The 23146-nt window shown below is 46.8% G+C and overlaps 1 protein-coding gene across 1 annotated transcript in view; it reads right to left on the bottom strand.

Moving 5' to 3' along the window:
• Positions 1–14824, bottom strand: part of LOC141172602 (5-hydroxytryptamine receptor 3A-like) — an 83768-nt gene extending 68944 nt beyond the window's left edge. The window contains exons 1-4 of the mRNA XM_073657004.1: positions 14558–14824; positions 11989–12140; positions 4222–4266; positions 2699–2808 (exon numbers count right to left, since the gene is read on the bottom strand). Coding sequence (XP_073513105.1) covers positions 2699–2808; positions 4222–4266; positions 11989–12140; positions 14558–14600 — 350 coding nt within the window. The 5' untranslated portion in view covers positions 14601–14824. The remainder of the gene's footprint in view (positions 1–2698; positions 2809–4221; positions 4267–11988; positions 12141–14557) is intronic.
• Positions 14825–23146: the final 8322 nt, after the last annotated feature.

Genomic DNA, 23146 nt, shown 5'->3' with positions numbered 1-23146 from the left:
TCCCCCCAATCCTGGTATGCGTGGCCCCGCTCATCCCCCAATTCTGGTATGTATGGCCTCCTCATCCCCCAATCCTGGTATGCATGGCCTCCTCAACCCCCATTCCTGGTATGTGTAGCCCCCTCATCCCCCAATCCTGGTATGTGTGGCCCCTTCATCTCCAAATCCTGGTATGTGTGGCCTCCTCATCCCCCAATCCTGGTATGTGTGGGCCCCCTCATCCCCCAATCCTGGTATGTATAGCCCCCTCATTCCCCAATCCTGGTATGTGTGGCCTCCTCATCCCCCAATCCCAGTATGCGTGGCCTCCCTCATCCCCCAATCCTGGTATGCGTGGCCCCGCTCATCCCCCAATCCTGGTGTGTATGGCCTCCTCATCCCCCAATCCTGGTATGTATGGCCTCCTCAACCCCCATTCCTGGTATGTGTAGCCCCCTCATCCCCCAATCCTGGTATGTGTGGCCCCCTCATCTCCAAATCCTGGTATGTGTGGCCACCTCATCCCCCAATCCTGGTATGTGTGGGCCCCCTCATCCCACAATCCTGGTATGCATGGCCCCCTCATCCCACAATCCTGGTATGTATGGTCCCCTCAACCCCTAATCCTGGTATGTAGGGCTCCCTCATCCACCAATCCTTGTATGTGTGGGCCCCCTCATCCCCCAATCCTGGTATGTAAGGCCTCCTCATACTCCAATCCTGGTATGTGTGGGCCCCCTCATCCCCCAATCCTGGTATGTGTGGCCCCCTCATCCCCCAATCCTGGTTTGTGTGGCCCCCCTCATCTCCCAATCCTGGTATGTATGGCCTCCTCAACCCCCAATCCTGGTATGTGTGGCCTCCTCATCCTCCAATCCTGGTATGTATGGCCTCCTCATCCCCCAATCCTGGTATGTATGGCCTCCTCATCTCCCAATCCTGGTATGTGTGTCCCAATCACTTTACACATAAAAAAATAAACACTTATACTCACCTTCCTTGCTTACCTCTGCTCCAGGGATGCTTCCTGTCTGCCAGCAGCTCATGTCGGCATTTGAGCAGCGCGCGCTCTCAGATGCTGAGGTGAGCTGCTGCTGCCGGCACATTCACTCTTCTCCATGCCGGGACTATGGGCATGGAGAAGCGTGAATATGCATTCTCTTTAGTAGCAGGCACAGCGCTCCTCCATGCCCACTGCTAAAGAGAATGAATATTCCCTCTTCTCCACGCCCATGGGAATGGAGAAGAGGGAATATTCATGTCCCTTTAGCAGTGTGCCCCACTCCTCCGCTGCCGCGACCTCCCTCCCACCCCAATACTCACATATCCTCCTTGTTCCCCCACTGCTTCGGGGCCCCCTGGCTCATGGGCCCCATTGCAGTGGCATGGCCTGCTGCCATTGGCGGTACGCCACTGGGTTCAACACAAGAGAGAAATTAGGGCAGCATGGTGGCTCAGTGATTAGCACTGCAGCCTTGCAGCGCTGGGGTCCTGGGTTCAAATCCGACCAAGGACAACATCTGCAAGGAGTTTGTATGTTCTCCCCGTGTTGGCGAGATTTCCCCTGGGTTTTCTGGTTTCCTCCCACACTCTAAAGACATACTGATAGGGAATATAGATTGTGAGCCCCAATGGGGACAGTGATGATGTCTGTAAATGCTGTGCAATTAATGCCGCTATATCAGTGAGTGAAATAAATAAAATAAACTTCCTGTTTCAGTATGTGCTATATGTGAATAGGACTGGCTACCCTCTTCTCTGCTTATGCATCAGGTGTGACATCAGGTGTGACAGATGAGGACGCTGCATAACTTATGGGACTGCCATTGATTTTCAATGTGTTTAGTACCCCTTCTAAAATATATTAGTAATGTCTGTGTATTTGTATTCCAAAAATTTATATCTAAACACAATTTTTCTCAAGCTGATAACCTTTTAGACTTAATAATAACACCTTATGCTGTAAGCTCCAGATCTAACCCTAGAAGTAGCCATTGACCACCAGTATTTTACCACTTAAAGTGGAGCTTTCACCAGGTCAAAAGTGTCCAGTTTTTGCTCTTATTTGATTCTTGCTGCTCTTCTGAGTATTACATGTTTTTTTGTTTTTTTTTTAATCCACCATACGGTCCCAGAGATATGGGCTTTTTTATTTAGAATTAATGTTTATGGCCTTTTCTATGAGGGCGTGGCTCACAGGATCCTCTGGGGCGTGTCTGTTAAGATGCATTATTAATGAGCCACACCCCCTTGTAAACACCATAAAAATTAGCACTAAATAAAAAGACCTATATCTCTGGAACTATGTGGCAGATTTAAATAAAACAAAAAACAAAATACTCATGGAAGCAGCGGGAATAAAATAAAACTGGCCAATTCTGACCTGTTGACAGGTCATGTTTAAAGCATTGTTTCCCAAACAGTAACCCTGAGATTGCTCGAACCTTGATTTGGGAGTTTCCTAGAACTCATCAACAACAATCTCAGTTTTAGTTTGCTAAATAGAAAGCATCATTAACTCATGTGAGCCAAATTAAATTAGATCAGGGTACAATATTATTGATTGAAAAGAAAAATTATATTATTTGGGTCCTCGACTCCTTTTTATTAACTATTGCACCAATTTTATGTGTCTGTATATAATTACAGCGGAGAGGGTTTCTTCATTGGTTAGAAGGAAAAAAACAAAACAAAAAAAGATTGAGTTCCTCAGACTTACACTTCTTCAATCATAATATCTGGAAGCCATACTGAATGTGTGGGAATGTAGATGTGAGTGATGTTGTCAAACTGGATCGGATCCCACTTTAAAAATTCATCCACCCAAGACTGTAAAAGGGAAAAATCAAACAAGGAAATACAATTATTAATGGTTAATATTATTAAAAATGTATCAACCATATATGCAAAAATTGCTAATTTAAAGTGTTTTTTTTTATTTGCATTTATGGACATTTCTTCATGAAACAACCAAAATGAAAAAAGAATGTACTAAATATAGGAAAATCAAGGCCAATCATGTGCACATATAATACAAATATAAAAGTGGTAAATATTAGAGTTCGGCGAATATTCGAGTGGAATCGGGGGCGTAACTTCAATAGGGGTTGCAATCGCATTTTTAACAGCATGTAAATTGCAAATAGTATATCACATATAGGGTCTAAGTCATAAAACATGAATGTTATAATGGGACAACTCTAATTAAAACAGTTTTTTAGGGAGTTTCTCCCTTCCATTGCATAATAGACAAAGTAATACAGGACAAGTCACTCGCTACTTTACCTGGAAAAATTGCTGTAACTTCTAAAAGAGACTATCGTACTGAAAATTGGACTGTACATACCTTGGTTCATGACAAACTGATGTTTTAAAGCAAGTGTTGAAAATGTCCAACACTGACATCCAAGCACGTCGGCCTGCACTGTTCATTATTGTTGAATGTATTCTGCAGGACGTCTGGGGTCATAGCCTGAATATATTCCCTTGGAGTGCCTGAAATGTTAATGGCTTGTTACTTTACACCCGTCCCTACAAATGGCCCCAAAGGAAAAAGTGTGTTAAAAACACATTTTTTATCTTCAATTCCTGAACGACAGTGACTCTGTACGGAGGAACACGACCTTTCTTGGCCACTCGTTGACATGTGGAATATGACATGCTTGTCTCCTGGGAAAGACAGTGCAATGATTTAGGTGGAGATATCAGAAGTCTCTGTTTCACATCTTGAATTGTTTCCCCAGACATTTTCATTGTGCCTATCCAGGAACGTTCCTGTACGTTCCACCTTATTCACCAATGATAGAATACACGGCTTGGGCGGTGGATTTCGACCTCCAAACTTCTTTAGAAACTCACTTTGGCTCTTCTTTAAGGATTCAGTTTTCCAATAAGTTTTCACAATGAAAACACGCTCCTCCAAATTATCTGTACATTGTTAAGAAATGAAGAAGGAATTCGGCAGGAGTGAAATGCAAGCACCACATGTAAACTACCAACGTGCACAAGCAAGTCTATCTCGTAGTGGTGGCTACCAGCGGGGCGACAAGTCAACGAGACCACTCGGCGTGATGATGTTTATCTTCGCTGAGGTTCATTGCACTCTTACTTCTCATAAACCAAGGTATGTACATTCTAAATCTCAGTACGGTCAACGTCTCATTTAGAAGTTACAGCAATTTTCCAGGGTAAAGTAGCGAGTGAATCACCCTGTACATTAATATAAATTATCATTAACATTACCTGATTGTACCAGATATAGGTCTTCACTACTTGGTTTTTCTCATCCTGTTAATAGGAGAAAGTATTAAAGATGTAAAACGACTATTAAAATCATAATATGACTGATATGATACAATGTCATGAAGAACAACGTCCTGTATTATCTAAAGTTTGATTTCTTCTTGTTATATTTCCATCCCACATATTAGTTGTCATATTTTCGTTTATTGCATTGTAGATGTTACTCAGACTTTCTTGTATCATTGTATCTGTTGCCAAACTATTGAAGGAGAAATTCAGCCAAAATGACATGTCCCAGTCACACATGAGAGGCTCAGATAATAAAATGTCTCATCTCAGACTTTTGCCACCAATATTGTATTGGTTACAACTCATCCAACGATGATTTTTGTAGCAATGGTTACAAATAGTGTTGAGCGATACCTTCCGATATCAGGAAATATCGGATCGGATTGGATCGGACCGATACCCAAAAAGTATCGGATATCGCCGATTCCGATACCGGAAACCAATGCAAGTCAATGGGACACAAATATCGGAATGAAAATAAACCCTTTCTTTCCTTGTAGGTAAATTCTACATGAAGTAAAACAACTAAGAATAATGTAGAATGACATGAAAAGCCGGCAATTCATCAACGGCATTCACCGGTACCCGACAATTTACAACAGAAAGAATAGAGCACCACACATAGATTAGATAGATAGAAACAAGTCAGTCACATATATATGAAGTACAGTGACAGTGTTGCTTACTGTACTTGTCATTTAGTGTAAAGGATTTATTTAAAAAAATAATAGTGTTTTCATGCACTGTCTCTTTAAAAAAGCCGGCCGGCAATTCAGCAGCGGTACCCGACAATTTATAACAGACAGAATAGAGCTTCACACATAGATTAGATAGATAGAAACATGTCAGTCACATATATATGAAGTACAGTGACAGTGTTGATTACTGTACTTGTCATTTAGTGTTAAAATAAAGGATTTATTTAAAAAAAAATTGGCGTGGGGTTCCCCTTAATTTTAGTCTCTAGCGGAGGTTAAGCAGACGGCTGGGGCAGATGTTTGAAGCCTGGGAATGGGGTAATACCTGCGGAGCTACCCAGGCTACTAATATGAGGCCCCAGCTGAATACCTAGCCTTTACTAGCTATTAAAATGGGGGACCCCCTCAAAAAAATGACGTGGGGTCCCCCTAATTTGATAGCTAGCAAAGGCTAGGCAGACAGCTGGGGGCTGATATTAATAGCCCAGGAAGGGTGCCATGAATATTGGCCCCCTCCCAGGCTAGAAACACCAGCCGTCAGCCGCCCCAGAAATGGCGCATCCATAGGATGCGCCAATTCTGGCACTTAGCCTCGCTCTTCCCACTGCCCTGTAGCGGTGGCAGTGGGGTAATAGGGTTGGGGTTGATGTCAGCTTATAATGCCAGCTGACATCAAGCCAGGTTAGTAATGGAGAGGCGTCTATAAGACACCCCCATTACTAACCCCATAGTCAAAGTTAAAAAAAAAACACAAACACCCAGAATAAAGTCCTTTAATTGAAATAAACACACAATTCTTTATTGTTCTAAATTAAACTCTACTTACCATCACGCCCATTCCAGCTGAAGCCAACGATCTCCTGCAATAAAAGAAAAATAATAAAGCAACCTCATCCTTACCTTTCCATGGTTCCCAGGACAGCTTCAGCTCTGCTACATCGAGATGACAGGCTGGACCGCAGCAGAACGCTGCCATCCAGCCTGTCATCCCGCAGACACTGAGAAGTGCAGGCATGCTTGCGCTCCTCAGTGTCTCTCTGTGACGGCATCCAGATGAGCCGAGGTCATGTCCAATGAACTCAGCTCACCTCATGCACGTCACTGACAGCGTGGGAGAATTCTCCTGCACTCAGCGCTTCAGCGTGAGAATTTTCCCACGCTGTCAGTGACGTGCATGAGGTGAGCTGAGTTCATTGGACATGACCTCACCTCATTCACGTCACTGACAGCGTGGGAAAATTCTCACGCTGAAGCGCTGAGTGCAGGAGAATTTTCCCACGCTGTCAGTGACGTGCATGAGGTGAGCCGAGTTCATTGGACATGACCTCGGCTCATCTTTATGCCGTCAAAGAGAGACACTGTGCTTCTCAGTGTCTGCGGGATGACAGGCTGGATGGCAGCATTCTGCTGCAGTCCAGCCTGTCATCTCGATGTAGCAGAGCTGAAGCTGTTGTGGGAACCATGGAAAGGTAAGGATGAGGTTGCTTTATTATTTTTCTTTTATTGCAGGAGATCGTTGGCTTCAGCTGGAATGGGCGTGATGGTAAGTATAGTTTAATTTAGAACAATAAAGAATTGTGTGTTTATTTCAATTAAAGGACTTTTTTTTGGGTGTTGTGTTTTTTTTAAATACTTTACTAGAAATTCATGGTGGTCATGTCTAATATTGGCGTGACCCCATGAATTTCGGGCTTAGAGCCAGCTGATAATGCCAAGCTGGCCTTAACCCCTTTATTACCCAGTGAGCCACCGCACCAGGGCCCTGGATGAGTTGGGTACAGCGCCAGAAGATGGCGCTTCTATGAACGCGCCATTTTCCGGGGTGGCTGCGGACTGCAATTTGCAGCGGGTGGGGCCCAGAAAGATTGGGCCTCCCTGCGCTGCTGATTCCAGCCCCCAGCTGCCTAGTTGTACCTGGCTGGACACAAAAATAAGGCGAAGCCCCACGTATTTTTTTTTAAAATTATTTCATGAAATTCATGAAATAATTAAGAAAAGAAAGGGCTTCCCTATATTGTTGTGTCCAACTAGGTACAAGTAGGCAGCTGGTGGTTCGGGGCAGCCCGTTCCTGCCTGCTGTACCTGGCTGGACACAAATATAGTGCGAAGCCCCACGTCAATTTTTTTAAAATTATTTCATGAAATAATTTTTTGAAAAAAGGGCTTCTCTATATTGTTGTGTCCGGCCAGGTACAAATAGGCAGCTGGTGGTTGGGCGCAGCCTGTTCCTGCCTGCTGTACCTGGCTGGACACAAATATAGGGCGAAGCCCCACATCAATTTTTTTTTAATTATTTCATGAATTTCCTGAAATAATTTAAAAAAAAATTGACGTGGGGCTTCGCACTATATTTGTGTCCAGCCAGGAACAACTAGGCAGCTGGGGGATGGAAGCTTTCTGCCCCCCCCCCCCCCCGGTGCAAATTGCAGTCCGCAGCCACCCCGGAAAATGGCGCGTTCATAGAAGCTGGATGCTGTACCTGGCTGGCATACAAAATATGTCAAAGCCCACGTCAAAATTGTTGGGAAAAATTAATTAAAAAATAAATAATAATTTAGGGACTGCATCTTTATTAACTCCTCAAATGTCATTTAGTGTTAAAATAAAGGATTTATTTAAAAAAAAATTGGCGTGGGATCCCCCATAATTTTAGGCTCTAGCGGAGGTTAAGCAGACGGCTGGGGCAGATGTTTGAAGCCTGGGAAGTGGGTAATACCTACGGAGCTTCCCAGACTACTAATATCAGCCCCCAGCTGAATACCTAGCCTTTACTAGCTATTAAAATGGGGGACCCCCCCAAAAAAATGACGTGGGGTACCCCCTATTTAATAGCTAGCAAAGGCTAGGCAGACAGCTGGGGGCTGATATTAATAGCCCAGGAAGGGTGCCATGAATATTGGCCCCCTCCCAGGCTAGAAACACCAGCCGTCAGCCGCCCCAGAAATGGCGCATCCATAGGATGCGCCAACTCTGGCACTTAGCCTCGCTCTTCCACGCTGCCCTGGTGCGGTGGCAGGGGGTAATAGGGTTGGGGTTCATGTCAGCGCCAGCTGCCATGAAGCCCAGGTTAGTAATGATGGGCGTCTATAAGACACCCCCATTACTAACCTACAAAGTGTTAAAAAGAAAAAACACACTACACCCAGAAAAAAATAATTTATTTGAAATAAAACACACCATTTTATTTAATTCTTAGTCTACTAAAAAAAAATAGTTACCTGTCCACGTTCCTGCGCTGATCTCCCATGCACAGCTGTCACATCTGCAGATGGTGACAGCTGTGCATGGCTGCTGTAAGCTCACACTGCCGGGAACACGTCTGCTCCCGGCAGCGGGAGCCACTGACTGAGGTCACCGGAGTGCATTCAGGCAGCGCAGCTCCGGAGACCTCCTTTACGGCACTGCTGTACTGTGGGAATTTCTCACGATGCAGCAGGGCCGTAAAGGAGCTAACCGGAGCAGCGCTGCCTGAACTCTGGCGAACCCGCTTATGCAGTGACGGGGCTGCTTTACGGCCCCATCATTCTAGCGGTGGCAGCGGTTCAGAGCGGTCACATTCTATGTGGCTGCTCTAAACTGGAGATCATCGTGGGACACTCGTGGACTACTACGGAGGGGTAAGGATAAGGTTGTGGTTTATTATTTTATATTTTATTACAGGAGATCGATGGCTTCGGGGAATTAGGTGTCTAGGTGAGTATAGGTGTAGTTTTTTATTTTTTACTTTATTTTAGGTGCCGATCGGCGGGGACAGGTAATGTATAAACTAATTTATTGTAGGTAACCACTGGCCACCAATGACATGTATTTAAAATTTATTGGGGAAACAGTAGGGCAATTTAAATAGCAGGATCAGGCTGATGGGAACTACTGCTCCCATCGAGCTGATCCTGCTGGCACGAGTGGACGGGGGACAGACATAGGCCGATGGGAGTAGTAGTGTCACATCGGCCTATGTCTGCCTGCACGCACACACCCGCAGACATCGCACAGACACCGCACACACCCGCAGACATCGTACAGACACCGCACACACTCGCAGACATCGCACAGACACCGCGCACACCCGCACACATCGCACAGACACCGCACACACTCGCAGACATCGCACAGAAACCGCACACACTCGCAGACATCGCACAGACACCGCAGACATCGCACAGACACCGCGCACACCCGCACAGACATCGCACAGACTCCCCGCACACACTCGCAGACACACGCACAGACACCCCGCACACACTCGCAGACACACGCACAGACACCCACACACACCAATCATGACGGGCTGACCTGTGCGGCCGTGGGAAAGTTCATGTGAGTTCATGCAATGCAGTCAAGCATGAACTCACGTGAACCCTCTGAGGGCACCGCGGCTACTTCAAATGAACAGCTGATCAGCATCACCTGATACCTCAGCTGTTCATTTGAAATAACCGGCGGGAAAGCGCAGCACAGAACGGGAAAGCCGGCGGTGAAGTCTTTTCACTGCCGGCTTCCCCGCCCGGGTCCTTCGCTCCCCGCTCCTTGGTGCTGCGCTCCCCGCCCGGTCCCAACTTACGATCGGGATGGGAGGTGGCGGGGGGGAGCGGAGGATCGGGGTGGGAGGCTGCGGGGAAGCAGGATGGGGCTGTGTGATTATTTAAAAGCCGACGGCTTTTTATCGCCCGCCGGCTTTTAAACGATCAGGAGAATTCTCCCACACTGGGATAGCATTCTGATGACAGGCTGGATCTCAGCTGAGCGCTGCCATCCAGCTTGTCATACTTCAGAGACACTGCAGAGCGCAGGCATTATGGGAACTTCCGATTCCGGTATTCGATATTGTAAAAGTATAGAAATTAAGTATCGGAATTCTGATACCGCGAATATCGGCCGATACCCGATATTTCAGTATCGGAATGCTCAACACTAGTTACAAATTACAAAATGAAAGTTGCTGTAAAATGTTTGGTCACTTTATTACTAATGCAAACCAATGTAGGTTAATCATGATTATATGTTGCCTACTAATTAAGAGGCAATTTGCATATTTAATTTCCCAGAGGAACATTGCATAGCCTATAAGTCTCCTTACACTAGCATGTCTGGCTTGTCACTCTCCATAAGGAGAAACGTTACCCGTTAGACCCCAGTCAAAGGCCTCTCATACAGCCAAATGAGATCTCATGCTTTTCATTGAGGAGGGGAAACACCCCGAAGCACATGTCTGCAAATTGAGATTCTAGTTTAACTTAAATCCTAAATCATATGACAAGGCTCATTAAGGGATCAATATTGACTTTTAGGATTGGCATTTTCAATAGGTGGCGCTAGATTTCAAGTCATTTTCCTCTCTGAAGAGCCAATTTGCATATTTAATTGCCCAGAGGAGCATTTCAGGGCCTATAAGTCTCCTTACCCTGACATGCCAATCTCCACAAGGAGAAATGTTACCCTTTAGAATATACTAATTAAAGCAAATTTGTTAAAGGCAGATTTAGTTCACCTTAAATTATATGAACATTTCAGATTTTTCTAAATCCATTTTTTTTTCATTTCACTACTTGTAAATCCTGTAAGATAATGATCAACTACTCACCATTTTGCTGCATTGTATTGGCCAAAAAAAGGGGTTAAAAAACCCACACCTTCCCACTCACTTGTCTCGCCATTTCCACAGTTTACCGTCCTTTGCTCCATTCGATCTCTTCTTTGCACCTTTCTCATTTTCAGGAATTTTCTCTTTGTGCTACGGCTTCTAGTGCCAAGTAGGCCTCTAACATCATGGCCCATGTCGTGATGTCTAGTCTTGACGACGTACATCACCCAAGGTGTAGGCTAGGCCTTGGATGATGCACATTATGATTTCACGATGTGCACAGTGATATAAGAGGTCTTCTCAGCGACGGAGTTCCAGCCAGAGTCAAGATGCCTGAAGATGACATTGCATGCCAGAGAAAGGATCAAAGAGGTTGGACCTAATGGAGGACCAGATGGTAGCAGGAAAGGTGAACAGCAAGTAGAGCATTACATTTTTTATTTTTCCACCCTGTATATTATTATGCTCTGGGGTGTGGAGAAATCCCAGGGTGTTATTAGGAATGTTCTATTCACATTGAATCATTTTGATGTAAATTGAATTTCCCTGCCGAATTTGGGCAGTCTGCCGAATTTGAATCTCGGAAGGTTCACTCATCTCTAACACAATTATATGTGTCTTGTATACCCCTGAAGATGCGTCATCTTTTCTTGCTGGTCTAACTGCTATGATGTCTCCCACACACAAAGACATGAAGGATTACTGCTATTTAGCACATGTTCAGAAGCATGGAGCATGGAGGACATTATACAGCTGTACTGAGCAGTGTAGATGTGATTCCAGCACTGTGCTGAGATAAACAACAGAAAACGATTGCACAATCCAATCAGTCTTTCTGCCTTTCTCTCACAGTAATAATAATGTATGCAAAAAAAGTTTGTATTGTAAAATATTGAGTAAGATCCCCTTTGAGAAATCCATTCACTTGGGAGTCAATTTTTTTTTTGGCTACATTGAAAAGCATAAATATATTGCTTCTCCCATTGAAACCAATGTGAGTTGGTAAAAAGAAATGATCTTTTTAGCAAGATATGAGAATCTTGAAAATGAACTTAGAATTCTGCTATAGGGGACAATGAGCTTTCTGAAGTGGACAATCCCTTTGAAGAAGACATCGTTTAGAGCAATGTTCCCCAACTCCAGTCCTCAAGGCCCACCAACAGGCCATGTTTTCAGGATTTCCTTAGTATTGCTCAGGTGATAATTCCATCACCTGCACAGGCAATAATTCCATCACCTTGTGCAATACTAAGGAAATTCTGAAACCATGATCTGTTGGTGGGCCTTGAGGATTGGAGTTGGGGAACCCTGGTTTAGAAAACTGGAAAACCAAACAGACATTTGAAAAATTGCTGAACCCAACGTTTTATACAACTCTAAAGTCTAGATGAGCCATAGCTAAGGAAAGAAATAACTTACCACCCCAAGAATTGCATATACGGCTACGTCTATATATACCGTAGTGGTTTTCCTCCAGTTCTTCACAGGTCTGATGTCCTTGTGGTAGCCATCCATCAAGTAGTCCGAAAGCTCCACTAATGTTGATTTATTGGATTCCAATTCATAAGATACTGGATAACAAAAGAAAATAAAAAACATATCACACATGTTTGCTTGTTATTGTAAGATGGAGCTAATGGACAAAGTATGCCACTGTACAGTATGTCTTTACAATGTCTCAGCTCTCTGACGATCGTTTGACTATCCCAGCATGCAATGGGATTCTCAAAAGAAGTGTCATCACAAGCAGTAGTAAAATAAAATAAAATAAAATAGTTCAAATAGAGAGGGAACGGTAGGAAATTTTAATTGAAGTGTATTAGAAAATGATCAGATGATTACATTAAATAGATAGGCATTTAGGATGAAAATAGGTTTCACTTTCGGACCGCCCCGTTTAATATTACCTCTTGAATGGTATATTTTATATCAATATTTTGCTCCTAAAAAGTAGCACAGCTCACTAATAAATTTGGTGCATTTGATGATGTAAAAAAAACCCTCCTTTCCATTTGTAGACAAATTAACCCCTTCACGCCTCAGCACTTTTCCGTTTTTGCACTTTCGTTTTTTTCCCTCCCCTTCTTCCCAGAGCAATAACGTATTTATTTTTCCATCAATATGGCGGTGTGAGGGCTTATTTTTTGCAAGATGAGTTGTACTTTTGATCGACACCATTGGTTTTACCATATAGTGTACTGGAAAACGGGGGAAAAAAATTCTAAGTGCGGTGAAATTGCAAAAAAAAATTGCAATTGTTTTTTTTGGGTTATTTTATTACCATGTCCACTAAATGCTAAAACTGACCTGCCATTATGATTCTCCAGGTCATTACGAGTTACTAGACACCAAACATGTATAGGTTCTTTTTTATTAAAGTGGTAAAAAAAATCCAAAGCTTGCTAAAAAAAAAAAAATTGCGCCATTTTCCAAGACCCATAGCGTCTCTATTTTTCAGGATCTGGGGCCGGGTGAGGGCTTATTTTTTGCGAGCCAAGTTGAAGTTTTTATTGATTCAATTTTGGGGTAGATACAATATTTTGATTGCCTGTTGTTGTATTTTATTGCAATGTTGCAGCGACCAAAAAAACGTAATTCTGGTGTTTCGATTTTCTTTCTTGTTACGCCATTCACCGATCGGATTAATTCTTTTTATATATTAATAGATCGGGCGATTCTGAACGTGAAGATACCAAATATGTGCATATATGATTTTTTTTTAATTGTTTTATTTTGAATGGGAAAAAAGGGGGGGGGGTGATTTGAACTTTTATATTTTTTTTTATTTATTTATTTTTTTTTTCTACTTTTTGTTTGCTTTAATAGTCTCAGGGCGCTGTGTATAACAAAAGTGCTCATCTACTATGAGCTCCGACCACTGGGCGGCGCTTATAGCAGATTGCCTATGACAACCACAGGGGTCTCCTGCAGACCGTGGGTTGTCATGCTAACCCATCTGCGACCCACGATCATGTGACTCACTTCCGGCACGATCATGTTACTAATGATGCACTTCCGGCACAATCATGTTACATGCCACTGTCAGAGTTTGACAGCGGCATTTGATTACGATTCCACCCACAGCTGTTATGGGCATATGACATCTGTACAGATCAGCTGTCATATGCCCGGAAAGGTGCAGGTTCAGCGCCGGAGCCCGCACCATGCGGTACATGTATGGCGCATGTCGTGAAGGGGGTAAAAAAATATATATTGTGTGTGATTGCAAACGTCCACTCGTTATAGACGATTTTGAAAGTTTTCCCACCTACAAAGAATGGAGAGGTCTGTAATTTTTATCGTAGGTCATTTCACCTGTGAGAGACAGAATCTAAACATAAAAACCATAAAATCACATTGTAGGATCTTTTGTAAGATTCTGTCTCTCACAGATGAAGTGACCTACGATACAAATTACAGACCTTTCCATTCTTTGTAGGTGGGAAAACTTGCAAAATCGGCAGTGTATCAAATACTTATTTTCCCCGCTGTATGTACAGTATATAAGAAAAATATTTAGATAGATAAAAGACCTAAAAAATGTAAAAAAAAATGTAACAAGATCCCCTCCCAAAATTATGATTAATAAAACATTAAGAGAAGTTTTGTTGCACAAACAATATATAAAAACATAATCCGTACACAAATGAGGTGTCCAAGTTCTTTTCTAGTTTCCACAGAGCTGAGGATGAACTCAGTAGAAAGTGTATGAGTCCATACACCAGTCTGTGCGCTTGGGTATAAGCTTGGTTAGAGCGATCATTGGGGGTCTCAGGACCTGGAACCCCACTGATCAACATATAACAGATCAAACATTATTAGAAAGTTTAGTTTTCCTTTAAGGCTCTTTTGGGTCACTAAATCTAACGGAAACAAGAAAGAAACAAAAACGTAACCAAAGAAAAAAGGAAATGATTTAAACTAAACACTAAATTCTATGATGCCAAAATGTGACATCAATAAGATACTAAACTGATGATACACTCACCTGCACATGGGAAGATCATGAGTAGGATAAGTAGAGTCAACATAGTACCCCAAAGACGGATCCAGAATTCGTCACCCGGTACCTGTAGATCTGGATCAATGTCCACATGAGGCTTCGCCTACACAAACCTGATCTATACTATGTCATAGTGATTGCTGCATTTGTGTCTTTCTTGTGCTTTCTGTTCTCCCTATATACTATATATATATGGATCCATCCAGGTAACCTCTCCTCTTTTGTGAATTGAGGACAAACCCTGGAAGTGTAGAAATGTGATATGTATATGGCTGCTCCCGCCTCTATATTACTAGAGTTACACTTACTTCATAGTCATCGTTTAGTGATGAGATCTCTTATGTGTTTCATTATTTTAGTTAATCACTGATACATTTCATTCACTTTAAAAGGCAACTTGTCACTTCTAAAAAACACTATCTACCCGCCACAGATATAGGGCCACTCTGCAGATAAAGAGCATTTAAATCACGTAAGGCTGGTTTAATAAAAGAGCGGATACAAGAAGAAAATTAAATTAATTTGCCCCGTAGCTGCTCCCTTCCAGTCATCGGGGCGGTGCAAGGAGTGATTAGTCATTCCTCACTATGCAATACTCACTATACTACTTGCTCGCTATAGGCACCATGCATTTTTTTAAAAACATTTTTCTAAATGCATGGTGCCTACAGTGAGACATGGTGGTGGCCATGTCCTTATTTTGGGCACTTGAGAGCTCCTGGTGTTGGGGGACTGCATGCTATTGATGGCATTATCATGAATTCACAGATGTACTGCTCTATAGTGATAGAGAAGATGCTGCCCTTACTCCGCGCTAGTGGTAGACAAACACGTTTCCAACATGACTGTTATGATTGTGTAACAACTCACTCAGGAAAATAGGTAAAACACTAGAAACTGCAACTGACCCTACCTGTACAGATTAGAGATTCTGACCCCGCAGTCCCTAGTGGTTCCTACATGAGCTGGAATAGCCCTAACAACAGAATAAACAATGGCAGCTCGGACCTATGCTGCTTGAAAGGGCCGCGAGCGTTTCAAGTTCCTCATAAGGAACCGGAGGGCAGAGCAGAGTGCGATTTAACTACAGAAAGGAAAGTGTGCTGAGATAGAAAGAGATCCCAGAGTGAGTAAAACAAACCACAAAATACAAAATGAGAAGATAAGGTATGTACTGCTGGAGAATATTCCGCCTACTTTCTAAACAAGAAACAGAAGATAGGTGCAGGGTGAAAAGCATAATCAGCAGAAAGATAAAACCTAGCTGGTCTTTCACTGACTGGCATAAACAGTGGCGGTAAGGCTGGTTATTAGTGATGTTCGTTACTCAAGATTTACGAGCATGCTCTGGCGAACACCGCTTACCTTCAGAGTGCTCGGTGTTATGTTTTAATCACTCCTGTGTGCATGGTTTGCAACTGTTTGACAGCTTTAATACATGTGAGGAATGCCTATTTCTTTGGCATTCCTCACATGTATTAAAGCTGTCAAACAGTCGCAAATCATGCACACTGGAGTGATTAAAACATACAGCAACACCGAGCACGCTGAAGATAAGCGGCGTTCGCCCGAGCATACTCGCCGAAAGGGTTAACAGAGCATACTTGCTCATTGTAGCATCGGCGTCTCTGCATCCTCCAGGGCAGAGACGCTGTTCCCTTCACCGCCGCGGCCCCAGTCCGGCGTCTTCCTGTTCTGCTGCTGAGGTGTGCACTGCACGCAGCTTCCCGGGCACTGTGCTTAGGACGCGCGTGCGCTCCCTCCCTCTTAAGGGGGCCGCGTGCGCTGTCCTAAAGAGTCCCCGGCCAATGGCGGGAGGACTGCCCTTATATTAAGCACCTCCTCCAAAATGGAGGTGCCTGTGCAAGGTTGTTGCTTGTGTGCTAACACTCTCCTCAGCCCTCAGGTCCCTTGCCCGCCAGTCTGTCTAACAGTCCTGCCCACCAGTCTGTCTAACAGTACTGCCCGCCAGTCTGTTTATCTGCCGTGCCCGCCAGCCTGCCTACCCGGAGCTCCTGCCAGTTACCTGCCATGCCCGCCAGCCTGCCTAACCGGAGCACCTGCCAGTTACCTGCCATGCCCGTCAGCCTGCCTACCTGGAGCACCTGCCTAGTTACCTGCTGTACCCGCCTGGTTGTCTACCTGGATCACCCACCAGCCCACCTGCCGTGCTCATCCGCCGTACTGGTCAGCTCCTGTCATCTCACCCGTGGGAGTCACCTGCTCTCACACAAGGTCGGTCCCAGAGTGGTACCTGGTCCACCTGCCCAGCCCCCCTCCCTGGTTCACGGATTCGACTAAGCCGCCATGTGACCTGGTTCGGTCCGAGTAGGCACTTAGTTACGCCCCTCTGGTCCCTCCTTGCATCAAAGCACAGAGGTTCCACCACCCAGATCCGTAAAAGTTTGCACAAGCCATGGAATCCGGTGGCTCCCAGCCTCCTTCGCTCTCTGACTTGTACCAGGAGGTCTCTCGTCAGAGATCCCAACAGGAGACTATCCTGTCCTGTCTGCGGACCGTCAACTCCCGCCTGGACAAGCTGTCTACTCCGACGTTGTCCGTCTCTAATTGAGCGGCACCCACTCCGGCGGCACCCACCCCGCCGGCGCCTCTACCCTGTGGCGCTGTGGCACCCGGCTTTGGACCCCGGCTTTCTGCGCCTCCACATTTCGATGGTGACCCTGTTCTATGTTGAGGCTTCATAAATCAGTGCACGCTGCACTTTGAACTTCTAGCACACCAGTTCGTCTCTGACCCCGCCAAGGTGGCATTCATCATGTCTCACCTCACCGGAGAGGCGTTGGCATGGCTTAACCCTCTTTGGGAGAGAGGGGATCCTCTGGTGTCCGATCTCCAGGCTTTCCTCACGGCTTTCCGGAAGGTGTTCGATGAACCTGGACAAAGATCTTCGGGTTCAGTCGCCACATAGGTACTGCATCTCACCCAGAGGTGTGGTATCTCACTCTCAGGTAAGGATAGAGTGCTGCCCGGGACCCTAACACCTGCATCCAACACTACACTACTCCAGACCGGCAGGAGGGGCAAGATGTGCTGCTCCTCTGCTGAGCCCTGTCCCTGGCTGGAATGGGGGGAACCAAAGTAGGGGGAACCATGTAGTGGGTATGGGTGGAGTAAGTAGTTTAGGGGAGCTCAGTAAGAAGCGATACAAAAGAGAGGGTGGAACATTCTAGAGGGAGTCTGAGGAGATTGAGTCAGAGGAAGAGTTGGGAGCAGGAGCTCTGCAGGAGCTCTGCTCAGGGAAGAGCAAGCCTGAGTGAGAGAGGCCCAGGAGAAGGAGAGGAGGAAGAAACGGGAGCAGAGGGAAGGCTCCAGGAGTGAAGAAGGCATCCCCGGGGTACGGGCAGTGCTGGAGGCCACCCGTACGCCCGAATCTAACAGGCGGTGGAGGGATCGAGCCACAGAGGGGACCGGCCCCTAACTAATGAGAATTACAAAATTCAACTAGAAACTGGAGGCTTCTGTACTTTCAGGGTGCAGTTTCCACATCCGCACTCAAGTCGCCAAAAAGGTAACTACATAGGATCCAGGGAACTCCAGGTTGACCAGAAAGATCCGAGGATACCGCCTTGGGACACTGTTTGCGAGGAGTGTAGGAACCTCAGGGTAGTAGTTATGGCGAGGGGCTGATGTGTTCCCATACCCTGGTCCCCTGACAAAGATAAATGTCCCAATTCTCCTGTGTTGTGCGTGTGGTGCAGAAAACGCACACTTTCACTTGCGCCCACGGCCAGCTGTGCTGTGGCCACAACAGTTGGCCGCACAGGCTGGTTCATCATCTGCTCCTCTGTGTCGGACAGAACGGTGACGGCCACTGCATACGGGCCTCGGGGCCCACGTTCTTTGATGAATTTAACTCTGCTACCCACGAGCAAGGGACCGGGGGCGTCAATAGGCCCCTTGCTGACATATACCTTCTCGCCGGTCCCTGCTTCCTGTAAGAAACCGTAGCCGCGAGACAAGTCGAAGTGTCGCACTAGGCCGCAAGTCGTCAGGCCGGACATTGCTCCCCCCCCCGGCCTCCGCAGCTCTTCACGGATGCGGAGCTACCGCCTCTTCTTTTCAGCGATTACCCCGGCGATCCACCTGGCCTCCTCTTCCCCGGGGGTTCTCACTACTTCCTGGTAAGTAGGGGGTTGGGGGCTGGAGACAGGGCCCGCGTTGCGACTCACCGCTGCCATGGTCACCGGAGCCGGCTCGCTGTCAACTGCTGGCACCTCCGCTGCCGTTGTTCCTCCGGCCGCCTCCTCCTGTACCGCTACTTGTTTCTCTCCTGGACTTGTGATCACGAGCCCTTTTAAGGCCTCCGCTAGGGAGATGGTATCCCCCTGCGGATTGTGGAAGGGGTACCAGCCTGATACAAACAGTAAGCCGCTCTCTAGGGGGTAATCATGGAGGTCAAAGACTCCCCAGCGGCCAACTGGGCGTTCTTCCTTCTCCTGGCGCTCCCTGCGCCGGCTCCACTCCATCCTCCCGAAGCCACCATGATGAGACATGTTCCCAGGTTGTCGCTGCTCCACCGTTCCTTTCAGCAATGGCACCGCACTGTTCAGCACAATGGGTCCTCCTTCCAGGCTCCGCCCGACCATGGGTGGGACTGCCTTCAGCAATTCTTCCCACTCTGTTACTGGGATCTTCAATGGTAGGCGGAATTTCTTCTTCCTTCGCCGCGCCTATCATGGGTGGAAACAACTCACAGGGGGCCGCAATCTCCATCTGGCCCGGCGTCCATACCATACTGCTTTCCACGCCGTTTTGTGCTCAGGACGCCCACGATGGGCGGAACCTTGGCAAATCTCCGCGCCATCTTCCGCTATCTTGGGACTCACGTGGCCGGCCACCATCTTGGGATCGCCATGTTCATCCGCCATCTTTGTTCGCACACTTTTCAATTCTCTCCGTTTCATTTGTTTATCTTCAGGCGCTTTATCTGTGCCGCGGGTCCCCTACACCCCGCTCTCTTCATGTGAGGAACTCGCATCCTGCCGACTACGCCAATTTTGTAGGAACCTCAGGGTAGTAGTTATGGCGAGGGGCTGATGTGTTCCCATACCCTGGTCCCCTGACAAAAATAAATGTCCCAATTCTCCTGTGTTGTGCGTGTGGTGCAGAACACTCACGTTTGGATTGCAGATCTCTGCTGTCTTCGGTTCTTTCACCTCAGGAACTTCATACAGCAGGTAGCATTGTTCACATACTTTTCCAGGGTTACCGTCTGATACACCGCACATATTGATGTTCACTGTCTGTTTGTCCTGAGCTGTCCCTTCCATAGCGGACCTTCTTGGCCTATGAGACCCAGTTTTAAGAATCCCATACTGTCTATTTCCCGTCCGACTTCCCCTTCACTGAAGGCTTTTGGACACACACCTCTCTGTGGATCCTGTGGACCGTAGGTCCCGAACGTTAGGAAATGTCTGGTTCAGAATATCTGAATACGGGTCCTTTTCTGCTGGACAGATCGTGCCAACGGTGCCCCCTGGACCACCAACTGTAATTCCTTACATCTCTCTCACTTCCTCACTAACTAACTGCAACCAGGAAAAACATCTCAGTCTGCACTGAACCTGCTCCTCTCACCCTGAGCAGCTCCCAAACCCCTTAACTCTTTCCTAACTTACAACTATATCTGCTTTAAGCTATAGTGCCCCCCTTAGCCTTACTCTTCTACTATTCTGATACCCTACCTGCACTGACCTATACTGACCCTATAACTGACACATCAGACAATTGATCATAACACATGTTCATATTTCAAACAGGATATAGCGTTATGTGCACACACATAGACAAGGTGCATGACCAGGTCCTGGTCACCCTCTTACAAGGCGCAGGGCAAGAAGGGTGAGAGCCAGTGCAGGAAGACTGCTGAGAAGGGCATATAGAACTGGGTCCTGTCAGGCACTCTTGAATTACCTGAGGGATTGCTGAACCCCTGCCCAGTGAACGCAGCACGACGTGGGAAGTTATGATCTGCAGTTGTAACCAGGAGCCAAGAGAGAACTGTGAGTAAACCCTGAAGACTGCACCCCACTGTCTCTGTGAATTATTGCTGCGCCATCACCCCCTGCACTACACTGCCCAGCATCATCTACATCATACAACATCTACACTGCCCTGGAGCTAAGCTCTACATGTGGAGAGCTAAACCAACTCTGCTGCATTAACAACAGCTCCAGAGGACCTGCTCCGCAGCGGCGGCTCCCTTTAGCCGCATACCACAGGTGGCGTCACGAACATAAACATAAAAACTATAATCCTTTTCTTAAAACCCCTTTTATTGACCGCACTGGGTCACAGACCGGGTCACTGCCACTGTGACATCTCCCCTAGCAACGACCGGCCCGACTACCGAGTACCCCACGGCCCAGGGGGGCGCGTCATACCTCCTCACTTCTCCAACTCAATCAAGGGAGTCTTTATGTGGGAGGGTATGCCATGCGTTTCCGCACCCTTACATCTGTACTGGCCTGGAATAATGAGGAACTGGTGTCCACCTTTTGGGAGGGCCTTTCTGGACGGATCAAGGATGAGCTAGCCGGCCGAGACATACCTTCCACCCTGGACAACCTGGTGTCTTTAGCTACCCGGATCGACATTCGCTTTCTGGAACGTGCTAAGGAGACGACCCCGGAGAGAAGACTTCCGCGTCTCGCTCCAACCTTCCAAAGGCCTGTCTCGCAACTAGCAATCCCCCGGGTGTCTTCTCCAGAGCCAATGCAAATTGACCAAGCCAAGATGGTCAAGTCTCGCCAGGAGACACGCCGCGCCGAGGCAAGTTGCTTCTACTGTGGCAGTATAGAGCATCTGATCCGTTCCTGCCCGGTGAGACCGGGTAACTCCAGTGTCTAGGACCACTCGGAGAGGTCGTCCTAGGCAAGAGTTCTTCCTCTCCGTCCTTGACTCTGTCCGTTTCTGTCACCAGTGGTGAGACCCGCTTCTTTGAGACTGCCTTTTTTGGATTCCGGAGCCGCAGGGAATCTCATTCAACAGGCCGTTGTGGAACGTTATCATATTCCTACCATATGTCTGGCTGAACCTTTGGTGGTTTCATCAGTGGATGGGAAGCTTCTTCCGGAAATCATCTTGCTGGTCACAGAGCCTGTAACTCTTCAGGTGGGAATGCTGCACTCGGAGAAGATCTCCTTTCATGTGCTGTCCGGTCTCTCTCATCCCCTCTTGCTTGGTCTGCCCTGGTTACAGAGACATGAGCCCATCCTGAATTGGAGATCTGGTGAAGTGCTCTGTTGTGGTCAGGAATGCCATGAATCCTCTCTGGTTCCGGTTGGTCCTGCTCGACCCCCGTCTATGCCGGCTAACCTACCTGGCCTGCCGGCACCCTACTGGTCCTATGTGGACGCCTTTGACAAAGAGGAGGCTGAGACACTACCACCTCATAGGCCGCATGATTGCACCATCGACCTAATACCTGGTGCTTCACCTCCTCGTGGGCGAATCTACCCCTTGTTGTTGGCCGAGACCCATGCTATGTCTGAGTACATTGAGGAGAATTTTGCTATGGGATTTATCCAGAAATCCACCTCTCCGGCAGGATTCTTCTTCGTCAAGAAGAAAGACGGCTCACTTCGCCCTTGTGTTGACTATAGGGATCTAAACCAGATTACCATCAAAAATAAGTACCCCCTGCCTCTCATCTCGGAACTGTTTGACCGTCTAATTGGCGCGAAGATCTTCACCAAGCTCAATCTTCGGGGGGCATACAATCTGGTCCGGATTCGCCAAGGAGACGAGTGGAAGATCGTATTCAACACCAGGGATGGTCACTACGAATACCGCGTGATGCCCTTCGGTCTCTGTAATGCTCCAGCCGTCTCCCAGGAGCTAGTTAACGATATCTTCCAAGATCTCCTGTTTTCCTGCGTGGTGGTGTACCTGGACGACATCTTGGTGTTCTCCCCTGATCTGCCCTCACACCGGAGGGATGTTTGTCAGGTTCTGCTGAGGCTTCGGAGGAATCGTCTGTATGCTAAATACGAGAAATGCCTCTTTGAGCAGACTTCCTTGCCGTTTCTTGGTTACATCATTTCTGAGACCGGTCTGCGGATGGATCCCAAGAAGATGTCTGCCGTGTTAAAGTGGCCTTGACCGGAGGGATTGAAGGCGATGCAACGGTTTCTGGGTTTCGCGAAATATTACCGCCTCTTCATTCCTCATTTTTCCTCCCGGACTGCTCCCATCTCTGCTCTCACCCGTAAAGGAGCAAATTACAAGGAGTGGTCTTCCGAGGTGGAGAAAGCCTTCGTCTCCCTAAAACAAGCCTTCTCCTCTACTCCAGTGCTACACTGTCCGGATTGCAACAGACAGTTCTTCCTCGAGGTCGATGCCTCCTCCTCCGGGGCCGGAGCAGTGCTCACCCAGAAATCCTCATCCGGTAGAATGGTAACCTGCGGCTTCTTCTCCAAGCTCTTCTCCTTGTCCGAGCGCAACTACTCCATTGGAGATCGAGAGCTGCTGGCCATCAAATTAGCACTGAAGGAGTGGCACTACTTGCTGGAGGGGGCTCTGCACCCAGTGGTCATCTACACTGACAATAAA

Source organism: Phyllobates terribilis, unplaced genomic scaffold (assembly GCF_046119375.1).
Source record: "Phyllobates terribilis strain yellow unplaced genomic scaffold, ASM4611937v1 Scaffold_12__6_contigs__length_324123572, whole genome shotgun sequence".
Classification (NCBI taxonomy): domain Eukaryota; kingdom Metazoa; phylum Chordata; class Amphibia; order Anura; family Dendrobatidae; genus Phyllobates; species Phyllobates terribilis.
Note: the sequence above shows the minus strand (reverse complement) of the source record. Positions and strands in the feature narration are given on the sequence as shown.